Consider the following 20,848-nt stretch of genomic DNA (forward strand, 5'->3'; position numbering starts at 1 on the left):
GTATAAATAAAAACCTTTTTTTTAGGCACCAGGTTTGCTGCAGCTGCAGAATCCTTTGAGTCGACTCCACTTTTCAACAGCACAGTAACTGCCATTGAAACAGTAACTTCATATTACACAGCAGGATCCCAGCGGCTGGGGCTGAGGGAATGTTTCAAACCGCAGCGCTGCCCGAGGGCATTAAAATGTACTTTAAAACCCGAACCCAGAACATTACCAGCTGGACTTTCCTCCTCCCCCCCCCCCATTATCTCCTCCCCCACCCCCCCCATTATCTCTTCCTCCCCCCCCATTATCTCCCCCCCCATTATCTCCCCCCCCCCATTATCTCCCCCCCCCCATTATCTCCCCCCCCCATTATCTCCCCCCCCCATTATCTCCCCCCCCCCATTATCTCCCCCCCCCATTATCTCCCCCCCCCATTATCTCCCCCCCCCCCATTATCTCCTCCCCCCCCATTATCTCCTCCCCCCCATTATCTCTTCCTCCCCCCCCATTATCTCCCCCCCCCCCATTATCTCCCCCCCCCATTATCTCCTCCCCCCCCTCCCCCCCCCATTATCTCCTCCCCCCCCCCCATTATCTCCTCCCCCCCCCCCCCATTATCTCTTCCTCCCCCCCCCCATTATCTCCTCCCCCCCCCCCATTATCTCTTCCTCCCCCCCATTATCTCCCCCCCCCCCATTATCTCCCCCCCCCCATTATCTCCTCCCCCCCCTCCCCCCCCATTATCTCCTCCCCCCCCCCCCCATTATCTCCTCCCCCCCCCCCCCCATTATCTCCTCCCCCCCCCCATTATCTCTTCCTCCTCCCCCCCCATTATCTCCTCCTCCCCCCCATTATCTCCTCCTCCCCCCCCCATTATCTCCTCCCCCCCCCATTATCTCTTCCCCCCCCATTATCTCTTCCTCCCCCCCCATTATCTCTTCCTCCCCCCCATTATCTCCTCCTCCCCCCCATTATCTCCTCCTCCCCCCCCATTATCTCCTCCCCCCCCATTATCTCTTCCTCCTCCCCCCCCATTATCTCCTCCCCCCCATTATCTCCTCCTCCCCCCCCATTATCTCCTCCCCCCCCATTATCTCTTCCTCCTCCCCCCCCCATTATCTCCTCCCCCCCATTATCTCCTCCTCCTCCCCCCCCCCATTATCTCTTCCTCCCCCCCCATTATCTCTTCCTCCCCCCCCATTATCTCCTCCCCCCCCATTATCTCCTCCTCCTCCCCCCCCCATTATCTCTTCCTCCCCCCCCCATTATCTCCCCCCCCATTATCTCCTCCTCCTCCCCCCCCCCATTATCTCTTCCTCCCCCCCCATTATCTCCTCCCCCCCCATTATCTCCTCCTCCTCCCCCCCATTATCTCTTCCTCCCCCCCCCATTATCTCTTCCTCCCCCCCATTATCTCCTCCTCCCCCCCCCCATTATCTCTTCCTCCCCCCCCCCATTATCTCTTCCTCCCCCCCCCATTATCTCTTCCTCCCCCCCCCATTATCTCCTCCTCCCCCCCCCCATTATCTCCCCCCCCCATTATCTCCTCCTCCCCCATTATCTCCTACTCCCCCCCCATTATCTCCCCCCCCCATTATCTCCCCCCCCCCATTATCTCCCCCCCCCATTATCTCCTCCTCCCCCATTATCTCCTACTCCCCCCCCATTATCTCCTCCCCACCCCCCCCATTATCCCTTCCTCCCCCCCCCATTATCCCTTCCTCCCCCCCTTTAATCTCTTCCTCCCTCATTTTCTCTCTCTCCCCCCCACCCCCCACCTTATCTCTTTCCCAGGCTCAGGTGCAGTCAGTCCCATGCCTGGGAAACCCTCTTCCCCCTGACCCCAGTGAGATCGCTCCTGTTATAACATTCCCGGTGCTTCCACAGGGGTATTTTAAAAGTTCAGAGCGGGAAGTGAGAGTGGAGACAGACCCCCAGCAGAAAATGACGGAGCTAAAGATAATTAGAAAAAGTCACCGCCTTCAAACTGTTCCCCCCCCACCACCCCCACCCAAGCAAAGATCATCCCGATCCGTGTGAGAGTCCTTTGGGAATTTCCTGCTCCCGGAGTGGCTGATATTTCTGGGCTGTTTACGGATCAGTTCCAAGTTACTGTTCACCAGGGGTTAATGGGGCAGGAGAATAGGAGCGGGGGAAGCAGATGTCGATTTACCCGCCGGTCTGCGAGACAGGAGAATATCACTTTCTGCAGGGAACAGGCCCCCAGCTCCAGCCGGCGGGGTCACGGGGAGAATTGGGGGTCTGTCCTTACTCGACACCCAGGTATACTCCCAGCAGAGAGTCACTGGCCTGAATATCCCTTTCTCAACTCAGGACATGAAGGGCCTCCTATCCCACGAGCTAACTCAGCAGCTTTAACCCGGAGATGGTTCAGAACGCCATAAATTCCTGTTTTTTTAAATAAGGGCTGATTCACTGACGAAGGGTTTGGTATAAAATGTTTTGGCGCCTGTCCAACTAACGTAGCATTTTACATTGGGGGCCAGGGGGGTTGGTTGGTTGAATGGTGGCGTAAATCCCAGTTTCTGCCATTTATCTGCTCATGAATTTCGTAGTTGGCTTTTACTTGCATAAGTAATGATGAGTGTGACAGGCTCAGAACTGATGCTTCGGTGGTTCAGGTTCTAGTCCATCCCTCACTGACCCGAGAGGGTGGTGAGTTGCTTCTTGAAGGGCTAGTGTGTGGGGGAATGCCTGTTATTGGCCAGTCTGAGGGGGACACACACTGAGCCCCCCAACAGGGAGGAAGCGTAGAACCAAAGCAGCCAGTGTTCATGGGCTGGGACTCAAACTTGGTTGCATGAATCTCAATGTATAATATTGGCACCAGGTGTGATTGTGTTAAAGCCGAATAAGTGGCAGTAATGATATTGACTATGAATCAAAGCACTGATGTGTTTTGCATTTTGTTTGACAGCATTTCGAAACTGATCCCCTTTAGTGCAGCATCTCGGTAGAATTTTCTGTTCTTACTAGATCCTGGAACTCACTTAAAAAAGGGGCACGGTCGGATGCAAATTGATGGTAGGAGTTGATAGAAGGAACATGTTTATAGCACCGGGTCCCCTCCCAGGGTCAGCTGAAGCCAGAGGAGAACAACGAGAACCCAAGGATAAAGCTATCTGACCGAAGACAACCTAAATGGAGCTGCTGTGAATTGGAACCTTCATATTCAACTTGGGGGACCCCAAATCACTGGGTTCAAAATGGAATAAAGGTTGCAATTCGTTTGTTTATTCCGTGTAAAAAGTGTGCACACATAAGAAAACAAGTTACTGCATCAACTGTACTGAAAGTAGCAATTTTTATTTGAGTTAAAATTATTTACAGGTAACCAAAGACATACTTCATGAAACTGGTACAAACTCTATTTCCTGCCTTTTGGCTTTTACTCTGAAAGATTGCAACTGAGAAATACTGTATAAAATAAAAATAGGATCGGATTCTGAAAAGTATTTCTACCATTCTAAATTTCCAATTGCCAATATTTACACAACTATTTACAAGAAAAGTCATTTTTAAAATTTATTTCAAACTCATTCTGATTATGCCCTCGTATACCCTTTGCAGTTATTGTGATTATTACAAGTGAATGGAATGAAAACAATCTGAGCAGTGTGTGTGCTGCCATTGCATCTTGGAGGAAGTGGCTGCAATTTCGTGTGGAACTGCATCAGAAGTAACCTCCACCCCCAAAAATACTTCAACAACAGCTCTCATTCACAAAACTACAACCAAACTGGGATTTTGTCAGATTGGAACATGTGAACACGCCAAAGGGCAGTTGAATCCTGATAAATGCACATTTAGAAGCTTATGAAATTTATCAATTAGAAATTTGCTGCTTAAATACATAGGATATATTGGAAGTCTACAAAACTATAGGAAAACCCTCCAATTACAGGATAGCCATTTCTCCCATTCCAACTTCCATTATTCGGGAGGATTGGATTATAGGATTGGAGTTGTGCAGGACCAAAATCAACATGGCCTGGCCGAGAAATAAACTCTTTGAAGTTTTTCCCAGTTTTAACCGCCCCTCCCATTAAAACAAAGGTTTTACAACATTTCTCTGCTGAATGTCAACTGGTTGAGAAGCAAACTCAAAACTGTGTTCAATTTCTGACTGCTGGAGACTTTAAATATCAGCTACATCTCAAATTTAATTCTTAAGACGAACTTCTCCTCTTTCCCCTGAACTCCGAGTTGGAGCACATGCACCATCACCACATAACAGGTTCCCCAACACCTATTACCTTAAACCGAGAAATGCCATGCAAAGTTCAGGGTTTCTAGGCTGCGTGCATGTCAACGTAGTAGCAAGTGGTCTTGAAATGGGATTCATGCAAGCAAATGAAACTGCTTCTGTTCTAGCAACGATTAAATTCACACAAACAAACATTCTGCACGCTAAACAATAAAACCAAACAGTGAGAAAAATCTTCGGTGGATCAGTAATTCTACACGATAGCTGTGGCAAGTATCTGGCATTATGTAATTCCATCTTTGAGATGCATTTATCTCGAGACATCTGTCTGAGTCCTCAAGCCCAGTGGCTGTAGGAGGCTATAGAGTGGGGCTATTTCACAAAATTTTAAGTTTTGTGAATTTAATTCATAGGCACATATTATTTTGTATTAAAAGTACATCTGATGCCAAACCTTGGTGGATTTATGGTTAATGGAAACATTTATTGGACACATTTTCTTAGTTATCAACTCATCGCAAATGTATTGTAATTCATAATGGGGTTTTGCGCAAACAGGAATATTGTGATAAGTGGGGCGGTTTGATTCCAATCCAGAGTTCCAAGATAACTGGCTTAATTTTAATTTTTCAATTGAATTCTCAGGTTTGCTGATTGGTAAGAATTAAAACTGAGAACGGTTTTCCAGAGTTGTTGTACACATGATCATTGAGTAAAGGTCGAAGCCTGAGCTACAAGTAGACAGGTCAGACCTTTTGTTAAAAGAATAATTTGATTTCAAATGGTTCTGAACCAATGAGAAACACAGGCATGACAACTACAGCATATAAAGTTTGTGCATATTTGAGGACCTCAATCTACTCATTAATTTTGGTAGCAAAAACGCAGCTATTTTTGCAGGAAACTCAAAGTAGAGGTTGACATTGAAATAGAACCCTTAGTAAAGCTTTAACAAATGATACATTTGAGGAAAATGGGTATTGGGATGATTCCACTCATTGGAGGCTGAATACTCGTGATCACGCTATAGTTTTTGAATAACACTTTTTCCTCATCTGCTTTGATGCATTTTAGTTTAAACATATCTCTTCAGATATTCCAACTTAAAAGATTCACTATTTACACAAATCACTTCAATTCCTCTCTCTCTACACCAAGTTTCTCTGGTAGAAAACAGAAGTGAGCAACAAGTGGAACTATAAGCCACTGTCTGTTGCAGCCAGCTGTTGTGGTGGTGGATACCCATTGGCCCCATAGCAGGCGACACCAGCTAAAGACACCACTTACCAGAATCTGCCAATACCTTCCAATTCAAAACCAAACTTTCAATTGAGTTTTATTAACTGACAAAGTTTTCACTGTGAATATTTCAGTTTGACCTCCCTTCTTTCTGGAATGATTTGAAAACCCAAACTTTCCACTTTGGTTTACTTTATATTCAATATATTTCTAATTTACATAAATACTCCAAAGCCCATCTATTAAGGCATTTATGTTCATAAATCCCCACCAATACAGTAATTACAAAGCCCCAATCCTTTTATAAATAAATGAACAGTGAAAGAGCTCATCTCTCACAGTAAGTTCAGCTTTTAAAAAAAATGTCTAAACTAAGCAGAGAAGGGATGCAACAAGTGTAAAACCAGACTAAATGCAAAGGTGAAAAGGAGAGAGTTAACTGGGCTACTGAAAATTTCTGTTTTCAAGTTGATAGCACAAATATGAGGCTCGCCCACTCCCAAAACGAGAACGAAAGAAGGGAGTTTGAAAGGGAGACTGAAAAACCTCAGGGTTGTTCCAACAGGCCAGTATGAAGCATTACTCTGCAAGGATAATCCCAAGCCAACAAGGAATCTGTTGCACAAATATCATTTCTCATCAAGCTATCCACAGAACCGTGGGGAAGCAAGAAAAAAAAACCCGTAAAAAACAAACTTGAATACACGAAATAATCGTTATGATCAGTGACGTTCTCCAATTCGAACAAAAGTCACCAAATTAAACATTTTCTCCGTAGTAAATGATACAGACACTCCTGGAGACAACATCCAGACCACATAATCTATTTCAGTTCCCAAACTGAATGCATAGCTCCAGAAGCATTTCCAAAAGTAAAAGCACATTTCCGAAACATCACCAAAATAGCTTTACACAGTTGGGTTAGGAAATGTGGAAATATTCGACTGCAGATTTCAGAAATCTTAATTTGTCAGATGTGGGGTAAATTTTGAACATCACTACCTACTTTAATTCAAGTGAATCCAAACAATGCCTGATCACCTAGCAGCACAGGTTGTAGAATTAAAAGTTTCAATACAACTCTGAACAGTAATCTTTGATTTGAGCCTGTGTCATTTTCAGGCCAACTGCAGTATCGAGACAATGCTGCATTTTAATGTTGGCCTCTTTACCTGATTCTGCACTCTCCCAAGGAGTGAAGCGTTGATGATCCACCCATGGTAAAAGGCAGTTTTTGCCCGGGATCCATATGAACACATCAGGTTCAAATGCAGAGTTTTAATAGTCTAGGTTTTAATAATCTAATTTAAAAATTGGGGGTTGTGGGGGAGAGAAGAGAAGACAGAGAAAACCTATAGGAATGGCTGCAATGCAGATATTTAGTCAATTACACCCATCATACTAGTCAAGTAGCTGAACTGGCAGCTACACATGACCAAGAGAACTTCTCCTTCCCAGATATCAACTAACTGCTGTTTAAAAAAATCCAAGAAAGGAGTGCAGCTGTAAACACAGGCTTAAATTAAATAAATTATCATAGTCTCCTTCAACAGCTCCATTTAACTCAATACTACAATGTCCAGGTTAGGAGCTGATTAGAATACATTAATGCTGCAAAACTGTGGCATACTTGGATATATTTGGATTTTGTACTAATTGCATTCAATCCCACAGATTAGCACTTCATTGAGAAGCAGGGTGGACATTACAACATTGAATCAGAAATCTCTTCTACAGATTCTCATTGGAATATGAACGATGGAAATATGGTTCCTCCATGGCAATGACTGAGTCGGGTAACTGGGGCCTCACGCCACAGAATTCCAACACTTATCTAAAACCAAGGCTTGGCTATAGCAGATAAGAAGCACACTAATTAAAATAACCAGTGTTGAAACTATGTGGACTAGAACCCAGAATTAAACTGACGTTGTAAGTGATTAAAACTATTAAAAGCATTTTGACAGATATAAAACATGGCTTTAAAATCTTAGACTCAGGACTCTGATTTGCGAACAATTGCAGTTGATAAGAATATTTATAAACTTAAAAACATTTAGCGGCTGAGAGACCAACATCCACAAGAAGTCAAGAACTATGATTGGAACTGTGTTCAAACTGGTCACACATTTCACCTCAGTCAGTTATTGAAAGCTAAGTAAGGCTGTGAACCTCAGTTAATGAGTAGTCTGGGAGAACTACAGCAACAGCCTTTAAATCTATGCAGCATGATTTTCTTTTTTCAACTCAAGGAAACTTATTCCATGTGGGCAACTAAACTGGGTGGGTATACAATGTGATCAATGGACTGTAAATACAAAACTGTAATCTACACATGTTGAATCCTGGAAGAAACACAGTAGCTGAACATCTGATAACGTGACCATGCTAAGATTCGAGTGACAGGATGTTTGATACCTTGACCAAATAGGTAAACAATGTTCCAAGCAATAATTGGAGAAAAAAAAAACAATCAGAAACGACTTCAGCAAATACTGTGATAGTATGCTCCATTCACCCACTAAATATGCTGTGGCTCCACTATCTCTGATGCGTTTTGCACACAGATGTATTTCCATGTACCCATAACTGTCAAGCTGGCACTATGCAGCTTAAAACCAGATTAGTCAAGGTCAAATCATGAGCTTTCAATGATCAGCACAATTAAAATTATCCTTGGGAAATGGGAGCCTCAGAAATATTACTTTTTTCAAGAACACAAGCATGACCAGCAGTGAAGAAAAACAGCAAATAACTGGCTTACTCACGGCCAATATCACTGACATGGCTGCAATTTGGCAGTGCAACATAAAGTACTCACCTGGAAAGAATGTAAGAGTGAGTTAAATGCCTCTGCACCCTTTCCCTCTTGCCCCAGTGGAGATATTCCCACGTGTGCCTGTCCTTGAAGGCCTGTAGGGCAGACTGATTCAGCCAACCGCTATTAAGTTGAGCAAGGACTGGCATCTTTGCTCCTCCATGATACAGATTCTTGGCATGGTAACATGCACAAGTTGAAGACAGGTTATAGCGCATAACCAGCCTGGCTTTCAGTTTGTTGTGAGATTGTGAGGGCATAAAAAATTTAAAAAGCGCACCTCATCCAACTGCCTTCAAAAAAGCTGTTCCCTTTAGCAAAAATTCCTTGCACACCACATTCAGTCCACATCCTGTTGATGAGACACTGAACAGAAGCTGGACACTTACCTGCAGGAGGAAAGAGGCTGGATTCCTGGACCATGCTTTATACATCTCCCAAGCTTCATAATAAGCAGGTTTGACACAGGCCCCAGGAATAGCTCTGGAGACTGAAGATTCACAAAATAAAGCAGGGAGCAAAACAGAATGGGAGATGGAGAAAGGAGCATAATTTTATTGTAATATATATTATCTGCATAGTTCTTATTGCCCTGAATAAAATAACTTCCCTGACCAACAGCTGCATAGAGGTGAAACTTCGCAGCCAGCCTAAGCCAGCAGTCTGAGATGTGATCAGAAACTGAAGACTGGCTAAACAGCACAGACACAAGACCTGGCCCACAGACGTAGACTCAATTTGTAGAGGATTTCAGAATTGTGACAATGTCTTACCAAATAGTTCCAATAGACGATTCTGAATCTTGGATGGACATTTGAGCAGACACTGGATTATTGTGGTCTATAATTTCTACCATCCACATTCCCTGGTGTTTCTCAAGATGTCACTGGAGGGAATGGAACAATTCAGCATTTTGGGCACACTACATCAAAATGGACGACAGTCAGGCCAGCTACAGTTTAGCAAATGCAAAATAAAACTTCATTCTACTTCCATTATTTTACCTTAATTCCAATTTCAAAAGAAATACTTTACTGCACAGTGCTGCATTTGCACTTGTCCCACCAACTTCCTTTATCGCCTCAAAGAGACCATACACAAAGCCAATTTGCTGCCTAGCTGTGAGCAGCTTTTTGCAGCAAACATTTATTGCGGAGACCCACCGATTAAAAATAAAATGCACACAGGATCCTGAAAGTCAGGAGACACCAGTCTTGCATGTTTGTCCCGTCAGTCTAGGCTTGGTTGGAAGTTGGGTTCCTGAGGTTAAAATAGTGTGTCGCTTCCTGGTCCTCTTCAGCTTTTGTTTCACGATATATGCACTTATTTTAAATTTGAGCGCATCAATGGGAGGGGATGTGAATATCTCGTGAAAAATATACCAGCTTCTCAGCAAGTTACAAAACAAATCGCCTTCTTTGCTAATAGTGTTGATTATCAATTATTAATCTCCATTAAAATCTAGCTACTGCATGGCTGGATGAATCACAGATACGCGTCCCACTAAGTAAAAGCAGCACTTAAAATTCCTACTCACTTATTTGAGAAGCAAAACAAAATTATGACGGGGTAGAGTGAAACTGGGTTGATTAGCATGAAGGCCAGGATACTTCACAAAGGCTTATCTCAATTCTTGAGTAATTGGTTTTCCACAACTAAATAATTAATAACTTGTAATCATCCACATAGGACACAACTAGCCTGGACCAAGAGCACACACCTGCTTCAACAATCCACAGCAGCCAGCTCCTTCCAATGATGTCAAGGAAAATTAGCATTTCCAGTAGGAAAATCCATCAGATTGAGAAGCACAAGCAGCATTAGAATGACAAGGAAAAGAATTGTTGTCTCCTGTGTTGTAATTCTGTGATTTGCTAAAGGCGGTGAGACTGCAAGCTGTAAATCACAATGTAGAGTCTCATGATGAGAACACAGTCCAACAAATCTGACATCCACTAACACATTTTCCATGTCTTGGCTCCTTTACGACTCGAACAGTAATTGAATACAGTTCCTACTGCAGTCTGAGACCCAATGGCAATCTCAGCTTGCAGTTTTGCAATGGATATTCAGATTCAGCAGGGGCAAAATGGATCCATTTGGTGAAAGTTGAAGGATAGATGCAATCTCAAGCCCAACAGACAAAAGAAAAAGTTTCTTGCTGACAGGTGCAGTGCTTGGAGACTGAAATGGTAATCTTCCACAGCATTTACTTCCATTCTAAATCATGCCCCAGGGAGGAATCATTTATTAATTTTTGTACCAAGTTTTCCCTCATATTTACTTTCTTTAACAGTCCCCAAATTTCTTCTGTCAATATCAAAATGAAACCAGTTACCATCTAGAAGGTTAAATCAGGCAGAAAATCCTGTGGTCAGGTGAGTATGGGTAGACAGCTTTTGTAGCACATTCAATGTGTGTTAAGATGAGATGCCTGCCAATTTAGGCAGCCCCAAATTAAGGACGGAAATGCAGCTGAGCACTTGGCCTTTGCAGGTGGAAATACTCACTGGTGAACATCACTGCCTTCAGGGCTTGTGGGAGTTTGGTTTTTAATCTTGTGGAATAAAAACCTTTAACTTCAGAATTTAAGATGTTTAACATTTTCAACATGACTATTGGTAGGTCTACCACATACAATGATTCAACTTTACTGCATACCCTGCAACATCTCTCCTTACTAGATCAGCATGATAGGGAAATTAAGGCGCATCTCTATGCTCTCACAAGTCTCTTGGGTCCTGGAGTAGCTGCAAAATTTTCACAGTTATTGTGAACTTGTCACTAACTCAGTTTAGGAGAGAAGCAGGTGAGAATTGAGTGATAGTGGAGAAGGCACATGCTACCAACTATCCCCTTTGCTCTGCAGGATTGTCCTGTATCCTGAAACTATTGACACAGGCAGTGAAAATTCCTCCAAAACCTTAAAGGTATTCATCAGTAAGATCAGATTTACACTTGCCCTGTTCTCATGAAAACTCAGCTGGAGGAAATTTAGCTTTTCAGTAAGACTGTATTTCACATACCAGTGCTTTCTCTTCTCCAGTTCTGACTATTTCCTGTGCTTGATACAACTGCAGACAGGAATTTCCTGCATTAGGAAAAGGATTTCTGAAGAAAATAGACATGGTTTCGCTCCTGCGTTCAAACTCACTGGTGCCTCTGGATGGTTCACAATAATGTTACATAGTCAGACTCAAACAGACCAGGGCATCAACACATCCAAAGTGGAAGTAAAGACTAGTCACAACCCAAATTTGGCAAATGAGTATTGAAGGATAGGCAGCTGATATCTCAGCAGCACTCTAGCAGTTATCCTGAAATAAGTATCGTACTTATACGTTTTTATGTCGCCCCATTGATTCTCGATCCCAGATAATCGCAGGTAACTGAATACGAGGTCAGGCTGGGAATTAGCCATGACTGATGTGCTTTCCCAATTGAACTCTGACATGATTTTACTTTAGGGTAAAGGTTTCTTGAACCAAAGAAAACCTCATCCAGTATGTGATGTTACAGCATTCTTGACAAATCCAGATTGTTACTGACAGTTTAAAAGAGCTATTCCTTTAATACAAGCTGAACGGACCAGGGGAATTAAAACAAGTCTCATCAACTTTTATAATAATTATATATCTGTATTTAGCAACTCTATATATAGACCATGAGTCAAAACGTAAACAGCTCAATCTGTTCAGCTTGTATTAAAGCAAATAACCATTCGAGAAGGTTACATGACTTTTCTGGTGCCAGATGAACTCGTTGTCAATCCACCACACACTCCATGTTCATGACCAGTGATCACCATAAACAATCTCTGCATTAATATTGTAACCATAACAAGAACATGTGTGGCATAAGATTTATTCCATACCCACTCTAGGACCATAAATTTGATCAATGAATAAACACCTCAAATATTGTGGGATCACACAAGGTCATTAGCTTTAATTCTGAATTTTGATGTTGCAGGATAGAATCTCCAAACCATAAAAATGGGGCTGATTGTAACCCTGTGGGTATGGAATAATTAGGTCTATACAACTAACATCATGTCTGTCCTAATAACTAAAAAAACACACGCCATTCATCCTCAGGCCTGCCTTTGCCTCATTTAACTCAACCAGACCGACTCGGCTCAGTCAGTCAAGCACTGCTCGTTTTGGTCAGACTGTGCAATGGCCATGGCTTCCTTCGGAAGCAAAGTCACTGACAAAGTTGGGTGAGAGATTCCTTTGGAGCTTTCCTCATTTGGGTTGGGGGGGTGGGAGTGGTCTTTTCCATGAGTTGATTGATGAGGGAGGGGCTAACTCCAAGGGACAGAGCACAGCTATCCGCAGAAGAAGCTCATTGTCCTTTAGCAGTGATCCAAGTATTCAATCACGCGAGAAATGGACTTCTGTCCTGTCGTTCCCACAGCACACTGGAGGGAAGAGAGAAAACATGAGACACATGGTGACCCACTGCAGATGGCTGAATAATAGGTAGGTATTTGCAAGAGACTCCCCACCTTCACAATACACCAGTTCTATCCTACGATATAACATTTAAGATAAAAATTAACAAGAGGATTTTGTAGCTGTAAAACTAACACCATACACTTGTTGTATGCATTGAGAAATTAGTTTAGTAAACTGAGAGGAGCTTGTTGAAACCTTTTCAAGGTCATGCTGGCAGAGTTGTCACCATCAGCTGTCAGTTCTTCTCAGAGGGTCTTTAGAGTTTGGAATTCTCTTCCCTAGCGAGCAGTGGAGGCTGGGTCATTGAATATATTCAAAATTCATTCAGACAGATTGCTGATCGACAAGGGAGTCAAGGTTTATAGGGGGCAGACAGAAAAGTGCATTAAGGCTACGGTGAGATCATCATCTTATAGTCGTTGTTAGCACAGAACTTGAGCATTGCTGAAAAAAGACATTTTGCTCTCAAAGACTCTCTCAAAATTGTTGCTTCCCTGACTTTGCTATTCTTGTGATTGTCCTGATGAGTGCAAGATGGAAAGCTCTGGCAAATTGTATTTTTTCAGCAATACTCAATTATCATCTTATTGAATGGCAGAGCAAGCTTGAGGGGCCGAATGGCCTTCTCCTGTTCCTATTTCTTATGTCCCTATGTTCTATCAGCTGAAAGGCTACATTTGCAATGTATTTGTACACATCAGCAAAGTATATTCACCCTTCGTGTGCTGCCAGTTGTCGACCAGAGTCACCCAAGAACACTGACACAGTGTCTCCCTTTCAATGAGCTTTTCACCCTGCACTAAATACAGGTTCATTGAGTTGCAATTTCAATTTTTGCCCTGGAGACACTGGTATAAAGAAAGCTACAAGGGCCCATCAGGCAAGAGTAGTTTTATAGGGTAGGTTTATACCTGGAGGCTGAACACAACTGAAAATCCTTCCATTTAATGATTTAATACTTTGGGTGCACTGTTTATGCCATTAAATGTTTCTAGTACTGACTGCTGGAACTGAAGCACTTATGCCTTCAGTATTCTGCCTTTGTTCATAAGCATTAGTCTCAGTAACATTTTTCAAATAAAATCTCTGTAAATCCCAGTTTTAGAACATTTCCTTTTTTTTTGACTTCTTGGGATAACTGGTCATAACTCCGGAACAAGGTAATATCTTTCAGAAGGTAAACAAAATCCAGTCACTGCTCACCGAGGTGCTTCTGGTAAAATGCTGCTGCTTAAAAAGTTGTCAAATCAAAACCCATAAAAAGTGAGCAAAATTGAGGGGAAGAGGAAGGGGGCCAGTGTGGGAATAAGTGAGAGACTAACCCTCTTCCAGCTCACTGACTGACCAACCACACCTCCGTCCCAGGTGGTTTAGTGAGGTGGTCATTCAACAAAATACTCTCCTGACAGAAAGTGCCATTCACATTATCTTCAGTTACAAATGTCTGACAAGATGATTTTTCTGCTAAGGAAACAGATTGAAAAAGTTCAGAGAGTAGAAAAGCAATCATTGATTAACAGGAATATCTGTCACAATTCTATCGTGGTGTTGTTAAGAATATCTGCTGTGGAGCAGTGATGGAGAAAGATGGCACAGCAAGCAAGTACAACACTTCACACCAGAGCTGAGCACCGTTTTCCCATTGAAATGAATACCTGCAATTATCACTTGGACAACTGTCACACTTACCGTAAGATTCATGAAATTCAAAAACTTATGTAACATCTCAGTCATAATGGAGAAGTCTCCTTCAGGTAAAAGCTCCCTCACAGTAGTGACATTCACCTAAAAGGACAGAAAAGCCATCAAGATTCAGGGCAATGTTGAGTATGGACAGATCTAGCACATCACCCAGGATAATCGTTATTAGGATCTCAATGGGTCAAGTCAGGAAATGGCAATTTAAGGATAATTACTGAAGACCACTACATTATCCGCCCAGCTTCCAAAGACCAAAACAATTATAATTACCAGTATCTCATGGAATATAATGAGGGGGAGGAGGTTCAGCTAGGCTGTTGACTGCTGCTGTTGGAAGCACATGTGTGGGCATCAAGTGTCAGTGTCGGAAGTGAGACCCCGTTACTGAATATTCCATTGATACTCACTGCCCAGGTAAGAAAATGGTAACTGAAACACAGGCAACACCATGGAACTGGACCCCAGCCAGAATCCGTGACAACAAGATGCCAAATGTAATTACAGACTCCTGCCGCCAAATAAAGGTATAGATTCCTCTGCGCTCTGCTCAAATCATGACTTGCCTGTCTGGACTGCTCATTTATAAATAAAAAAATTATTAAATAAAGCATAAAACAGGTTTTGATTCAAAACCATCTCCAGAAGGTGATGCCCTTACTCACCGGACTTTCTTGACAGAGGCAGCCGAGAAGCAGTGCTGTGTATGAGGCCACGATGCAGTCCTCCATGTGCTTTCCAGCATGCTGCAGGGCTGGAAAAGATGTTACAAATTACTTCCACACTTTCAACAACAGTGCATCTTTGCTGGTGGGTTTGGGGGAAGTGGAGGTGGGAATATTGAGGGCTGGGAGGGGAAGAAAAGAAGTTCGGGTCTTAGGTTTCAAATGATGATGGCAACATCTTCAAGTAAGCTAGCACAGCTCTGCGGTCACAAGAATTCCTACCTTGTCTCATACACATTTTAAATATAACATTTCTTGTTACCCTGCTTTGAACATTTGAGCTTTAAGGGCTGGTTTTTGCTTTTGCTCTTTCCATGGCTGCCATCAGTAAAATTGAACAGCCAATGAATCTTGGATGAATTTCATTTAACGCTCCATTTCCCGACAGCCCGGGCTGCTATGGAACAATTAAAATAAACACAGCTCACTAGCTCTCACTCAGTCAGGAATTGCATGCTGCTCTCTCCAGCACTTAAATATCTAAAACACATTCAGCTTTGCTAATGTACAATGCTTAAGTGTGGCACAACAAGTTTGTAAAATTCAGCAGATTAACTGATATTATTATATTAATTATATTATTTTATTAAAACAGTTCATTGCGTTATTACATTAAAGACAGCAAATTTATATTGCAGAAATAACATCTTGGGGTCATATCAGAAATCAAACCGATCGAAATACCAGCTATGGGCACGTGCTTATTTAAGTGGCAGACAGATGCATGGTTATTTATTGAATTTTAACCGTGTATGTCCTGTGTTAGAGACAGTAGCTTCCAATATTTATTGGAAATATAAAGGGGCACTCACTAGAAAGAAAATGTTGAACAGATGGCTCCAACAGGAGGAAAATCAGATAAAATGCCTTAGCTTAGCGCCCCACAAACTATTTGTACAATACACAGGGGTCAGAAGAGCGGAAAGAGAGTGAACAGCCAGGGATGATTGCTCCTCTATGTTAAGCATGAGCAGGGTAGCAACACAATCTGCAGTTATACTGAACTCGTAGCTCCGACCACTGCAAGCAAAGCAGAGAAAGCTGCTGATCTGATTAATCCTGAAAATGTGTAGATTCCAGATGTGGTCAGAGTTTTCTTTGAAATTTATCAGCAGCAAATGCACAAGATTTGTGGTTAAACAAACAGCTCTTCGTGCATGCTCTAAATTTCCAGCCACGTTTCCTTCTTGAACAAATCAGTTTAATTCCTCCATTTGTGTTGGAACTACAATTTGTTTCTGCAGCGTTCTGCATCACATTCTCTGGCCAGCTTCTACTCAAGTTGTGGACAGAGAATGCAAAACGAGTTAAAAATACAGTTTGAGAAAGCAACACCTTGAAGGACAAAAATTCAAGGACTGCATCTGAAAGTCCTGAATCTGGGTAATAACGAGTGGCAAATGTGATTTTTTTTTCTGTGCCATCAATATGAACCTGCTGCTAACAGACTTCATGGCCTCACTCTGTGCTGAGCAGAGTACAGAATGATCACTCACTGTGGCATGACAACAATATCAAATGTGGAGCCTGGGCAAACAAGGAAGAACTTTGACAGTTTAAGAGATTTCACTACACAAAAGCACAGCCCAAGAAAACACACAAACCCACTTCATTCTTTTCTGTCAAGTGCATCTCCCAACACGGGATAGTAAAGCCCTCCATCTCACAGAAGTCTACTGGAGACCAGCAGCACAATAAATATGGATGGAATGCCCATGGCATATCTGCCAATTGCAGCAGGTAATATATTGCCACCATTTTGTTGTGATGGGCCAAAGGCAGGTGACCACATTCATTTAACAAACCCAACAGCTTTGGAGAAGGAACTGGAAATTCTCACTGTGCCATTTACTACAAGCGTCAGCAAAGATGGCATGAAAACTGAACTGAGTGAGCACAATGCTTTAATCCAAGGAAATTATTAATAGCGAGCAAGTACTTTAAAAGCAGCAAGAATATAATTAAAGAAACTCCAGTATTGGGATCACATTTTATTTTGAAGCTCTTAATTGCTGAAACATCTCTTTCGTACCTTTATTCAGGTCAATTTCTTCATCCTCCTCCTCCTTCTTTTCATTCTCATTCTTGGTGCAGTTTTCTGACTGCACCCATTCCAGTGACCCAGCGGTCTCCTGCCACTGGCCACTCTGGTCCTGAGGTGGCACTGGTGTGTCTTTAATGAAATCATCGGTCTCGGTCTCTGCAAGGCGGGCTGCTCGCTCTCGCTGCAGAAACAGCTGTCAGCAAAAAACAAACATATTCTCATGAAACCTCGTGGAAACAAGTACAGATACTTATTTGGGGAAATTTGGTACACTCCAGGGCAACAGCTGGAGTTCCTGCAAACATGTACCAATATTTATCTCATTTCTTAAAATGTTGAAATCAAAGCAATAAAAGCGAATTGAAATAAACAAAACATTCTGCCCAGGTATCCTTTTTTTAATTCATTCACGGGATGTGGGCTTCGCTGGCTAGGCCAGCATTTATTGCCTATCCCTAGTTGCCCTTGAGAAGGTGGTGGTGAGCTGCCTTCTTGAACCGCTGTAGTCCATGTGATGTAGGTACACCCACAGTGCTGTTAGGGAGGGAGTTCCAGGATTTTGACCCAGCGACAGTGAAGGAACGGCGATATATTTCCAAGCCAGGATGGCGAGTGACTTGGAAATATATCGCCGTTCCTTCACTGTCGCTGGTTCAAAATCCTGAAACTCCCTCATTTCTACTTCTGGGAATGGCATCCGCTATATGTGCTTGCAGCTCTGCAGCGAACCTTGACGGTCATGTGTTTGTAGAGTACAGCACCCTAAGCTTCAGCAGAAGGTTAAACGAAGAGTTTTAAAGTATCCAGGCAAATAAAGGAGAAGCAACTGGCCCAGAATTTACCACTGCACTCTTGGGTGACTTTAAACTCTCAGGTTTGATAACACCCTGACCACACATGGAATGTGTCTGGAGAATAGATCCTCAGGCAGGCACAAAACATTTTAGATTCTCTTCTTCTGAGATTAACTCTTCACTGCCCCTATTTAATACCAAGAAACCCAGATAGTTCAAAGGTTAAGCACGTTCAACCAGAATGGAAACAAGCCAATCTGTAACATATGGAAGAGCATCATGGAGAACAGACAGGAGAGAAACAGGTCATTTGGTCCAAATGATGTTTATCCTCCATGGTAGTGTTCTCCCAACTCTCTTCATTTCACGCTCTAGCAGAGGACCATTTGGACAACAGGTGACTAAAGCCTGGGAAAGTAACATTGGACAGCACATCCACCAGCCTCAGGAGGGATTTATCAGCCCAGTCAGTAATTCTCCACTTTTTAAAATCCACAATGTTATATTTCTTCTAATCATTGAAACAAAGGCTTGAAATATGAACTTGTTCATCTAGCTCAAATAACTGAGATGCTCTATGACCAGCTCAGGCAGTCAACTACTGAGTCAGTAAATCAGCACCTGCTAAACCCTCATCAAAACTCTCTCCCGGAATTGCTAAACCATAGCTCATGAATCTGCAATAAAGGGCAGTGGATCTTGGTCTCACTAGCTGGCACTTGGATCTTCTTACAGAGGAAGACAGGGCACATTGCTTTAGAGACAGACAAAGCTCTACCTTCACAAAACACTGAGAAATTTTTCATTATTTTCAATTTTTATAGACAGGTTGGACAGGAGGCCTGAAGACCCTTAGACTATATGAAATGGGTCACATTGCTAATATAAGCTGACACCCACCTGCACCAAGGCCTCGATCGCTCCCACCTGTCCTTCCATCCTCAAGCTATCGTTTCCATCCACAGCACAGAACGAGTCAAAGGAGCAAGGTGTTTCCATGTCGACAAGACAATGTCTATTGCGAGCACTATGCTCCACAAGATTAATCAGCAGACCGAGTCCCTGCAGAAGACAAACGCCAGTCAATTCACCTTAAATATCCAATCACACAGAGCTCATTCAGTTTTCAGGCTGACAGTTTAAATTAAAGCTCCAGTGAAGACTGGGGAGGTCGACCAGACCTAACCCAGAGTGGTGGTCAAACAACTGTATGCTCCTTCAAGCCAAAAAATCTTCTTTGATCCACTTATTTTTCAGTGAAGTTTGGGGCAGCTGGATGGGGGAAGAGAGCCCGTGAGGGGGCGAGAACAAGAGAACCAGAGAAAATGAGAGAACAAGAATGAATGAGAGAAGTTAGTTATATTTGTGGGTGTTAGGAATGAAGTTTAATGTGTTTCTGTATTGGTGTGTTAAGAAAAGGGGAAACATAAGTTTTAGTTTCATCAGCTGACTCTGGTGACTGTTCAATAGCCACTCTCCCCACGTCTAAACAAAAAATAAAAGTTAGGATCTAACAAGCCAGGTTCCACCCTGGGGTCTGGCTTGTCCAGTAGTTATATCAGCTGGGATCATAAAATGGGGGCTCGTCTGGGATTATCATTATAAAGTGGGATCCCTTGTGGGATTGGAAATCCTTGAACATTGGTGGGATCTGTGAATCCTTTTAATGAGTACTGTGGTACTGGACATAGGAATTGGAGTTGCTGTGAGGTATATATGTGTTGGAATTCAAAATGGCTTTGGAGGTTGCTAAGGCTTTTCTACAGGTGGAAGATGTAACACTGACTGGTTTACAGAAATTAACCAAGAGTAAGCTAATGGAATTGGCGGATAAACTAGAAGAGTTAGAATTACCCGTAGGGGCAAGGAAAGCAGATATAGTTGAGGTAATAGCGCAGCATTTGAAACTGGACGGGACACCAGAGAGACCACATTTCCCAGGAGGCGGGGCAATGACTTGGCTAAGATTCAGTTGCAAATGAAAAAACTTGAATTGGAGGTGAAAGGAAAAAAAGAAAAGAATTGGAATTGAAAAGGCTAGAGGCAAAAGAAAAAGAGAGGACATGTGAATGGGAGCAAGCACAAAGGCAGGATAGAGAAAGGGAGTGAGTTAAGACAAGAGAACTTGACCTCCAGAAAGAGAAATGAGCAATGGAGGAAAGACAGAAGGAATGAGAAAAAGAATACCGGCTTAAAAGATGGCACCTCCAATCCAAAGCCCAGTGGGGAGATGTTTAAATTTGTGTAAGCCCTCCCAATGTGTGAGGAAAGGGACGTAGAGGTATTCTTTATTTCATTTGAAAAGGTAGCTAAGCAAATGAATTGGCCAAAAGGAATCTGGACATTGCTCTTACAGAGTAGGTTGGTGGGTAGAGCTCATGAGATTTATGCATCACTGTCAGAAAAGATATCTGTGGACTATGATGCAGTAAAAAAGGCTATTCTTAGTGCATATGAATTGGTCCCCGAGGCATATAGGCAGAAATTTCAGAATAAAAGGAAATAGCCTGGACAGACCTGTATTGAACTGAAAGGATAAAACAGGGTAATTTTGATCATTGGATACAGGCATTAAAAGGTACAGACAACACACGAAGCCCTTAGGGAAATAATTCTCTTGGAAGAATTTAAAGATTCACTTCCTCCAATAGAACCCATGCCGAAGACCAGAGGGTTAAAACGACTAGACAGGCAGCAGAGATGGCTGACAATTATGACCTGGTCCACAGATCTAAACCCTTTTTCCATCATCCCATCAAAACCAAGAAGGGTAGAAGGTGGGAAGGTGAAAAGAAGGCAAGCAGCCAGGGAAGAGAAGGGACAGCTGGGAATTCCCAGGAAATTTCTCCTCAGA

General features: G+C 42.8%; 1 protein-coding gene across 1 annotated transcript in view; it reads right to left on the minus strand.

Annotated features, from left to right (window-relative positions):
* Positions 1-12,195: 12,195 nt before the first annotated feature.
* The window catches only part of LOC144668638 (wings apart-like protein homolog), a 140,497-nt gene continuing 131,844 nt past the window's right edge, over positions 12,196-20,848 (minus strand). Inside the window, exons 14-18 of the mRNA XM_078530881.1 lie at positions 18,895-19,056; positions 17,189-17,393; positions 15,097-15,185; positions 14,423-14,518; positions 12,196-12,696 (exon numbers count right to left, since the gene is read on the minus strand). Of these exons, the coding sequence (XP_078387007.1) occupies positions 12,631-12,696; positions 14,423-14,518; positions 15,097-15,185; positions 17,189-17,393; positions 18,895-19,056 (618 nt within the window). The 3' untranslated portion in view covers positions 12,196-12,630. The remainder of the gene's footprint in view (positions 12,697-14,422; positions 14,519-15,096; positions 15,186-17,188; positions 17,394-18,894; positions 19,057-20,848) is intronic.

This window comes from Cetorhinus maximus, chromosome 27 (assembly GCF_964194155.1).
Source record: "Cetorhinus maximus chromosome 27, sCetMax3.hap1.1, whole genome shotgun sequence".
Taxonomy (NCBI): Eukaryota; Metazoa; Chordata; class Chondrichthyes; order Lamniformes; family Cetorhinidae; genus Cetorhinus; species Cetorhinus maximus.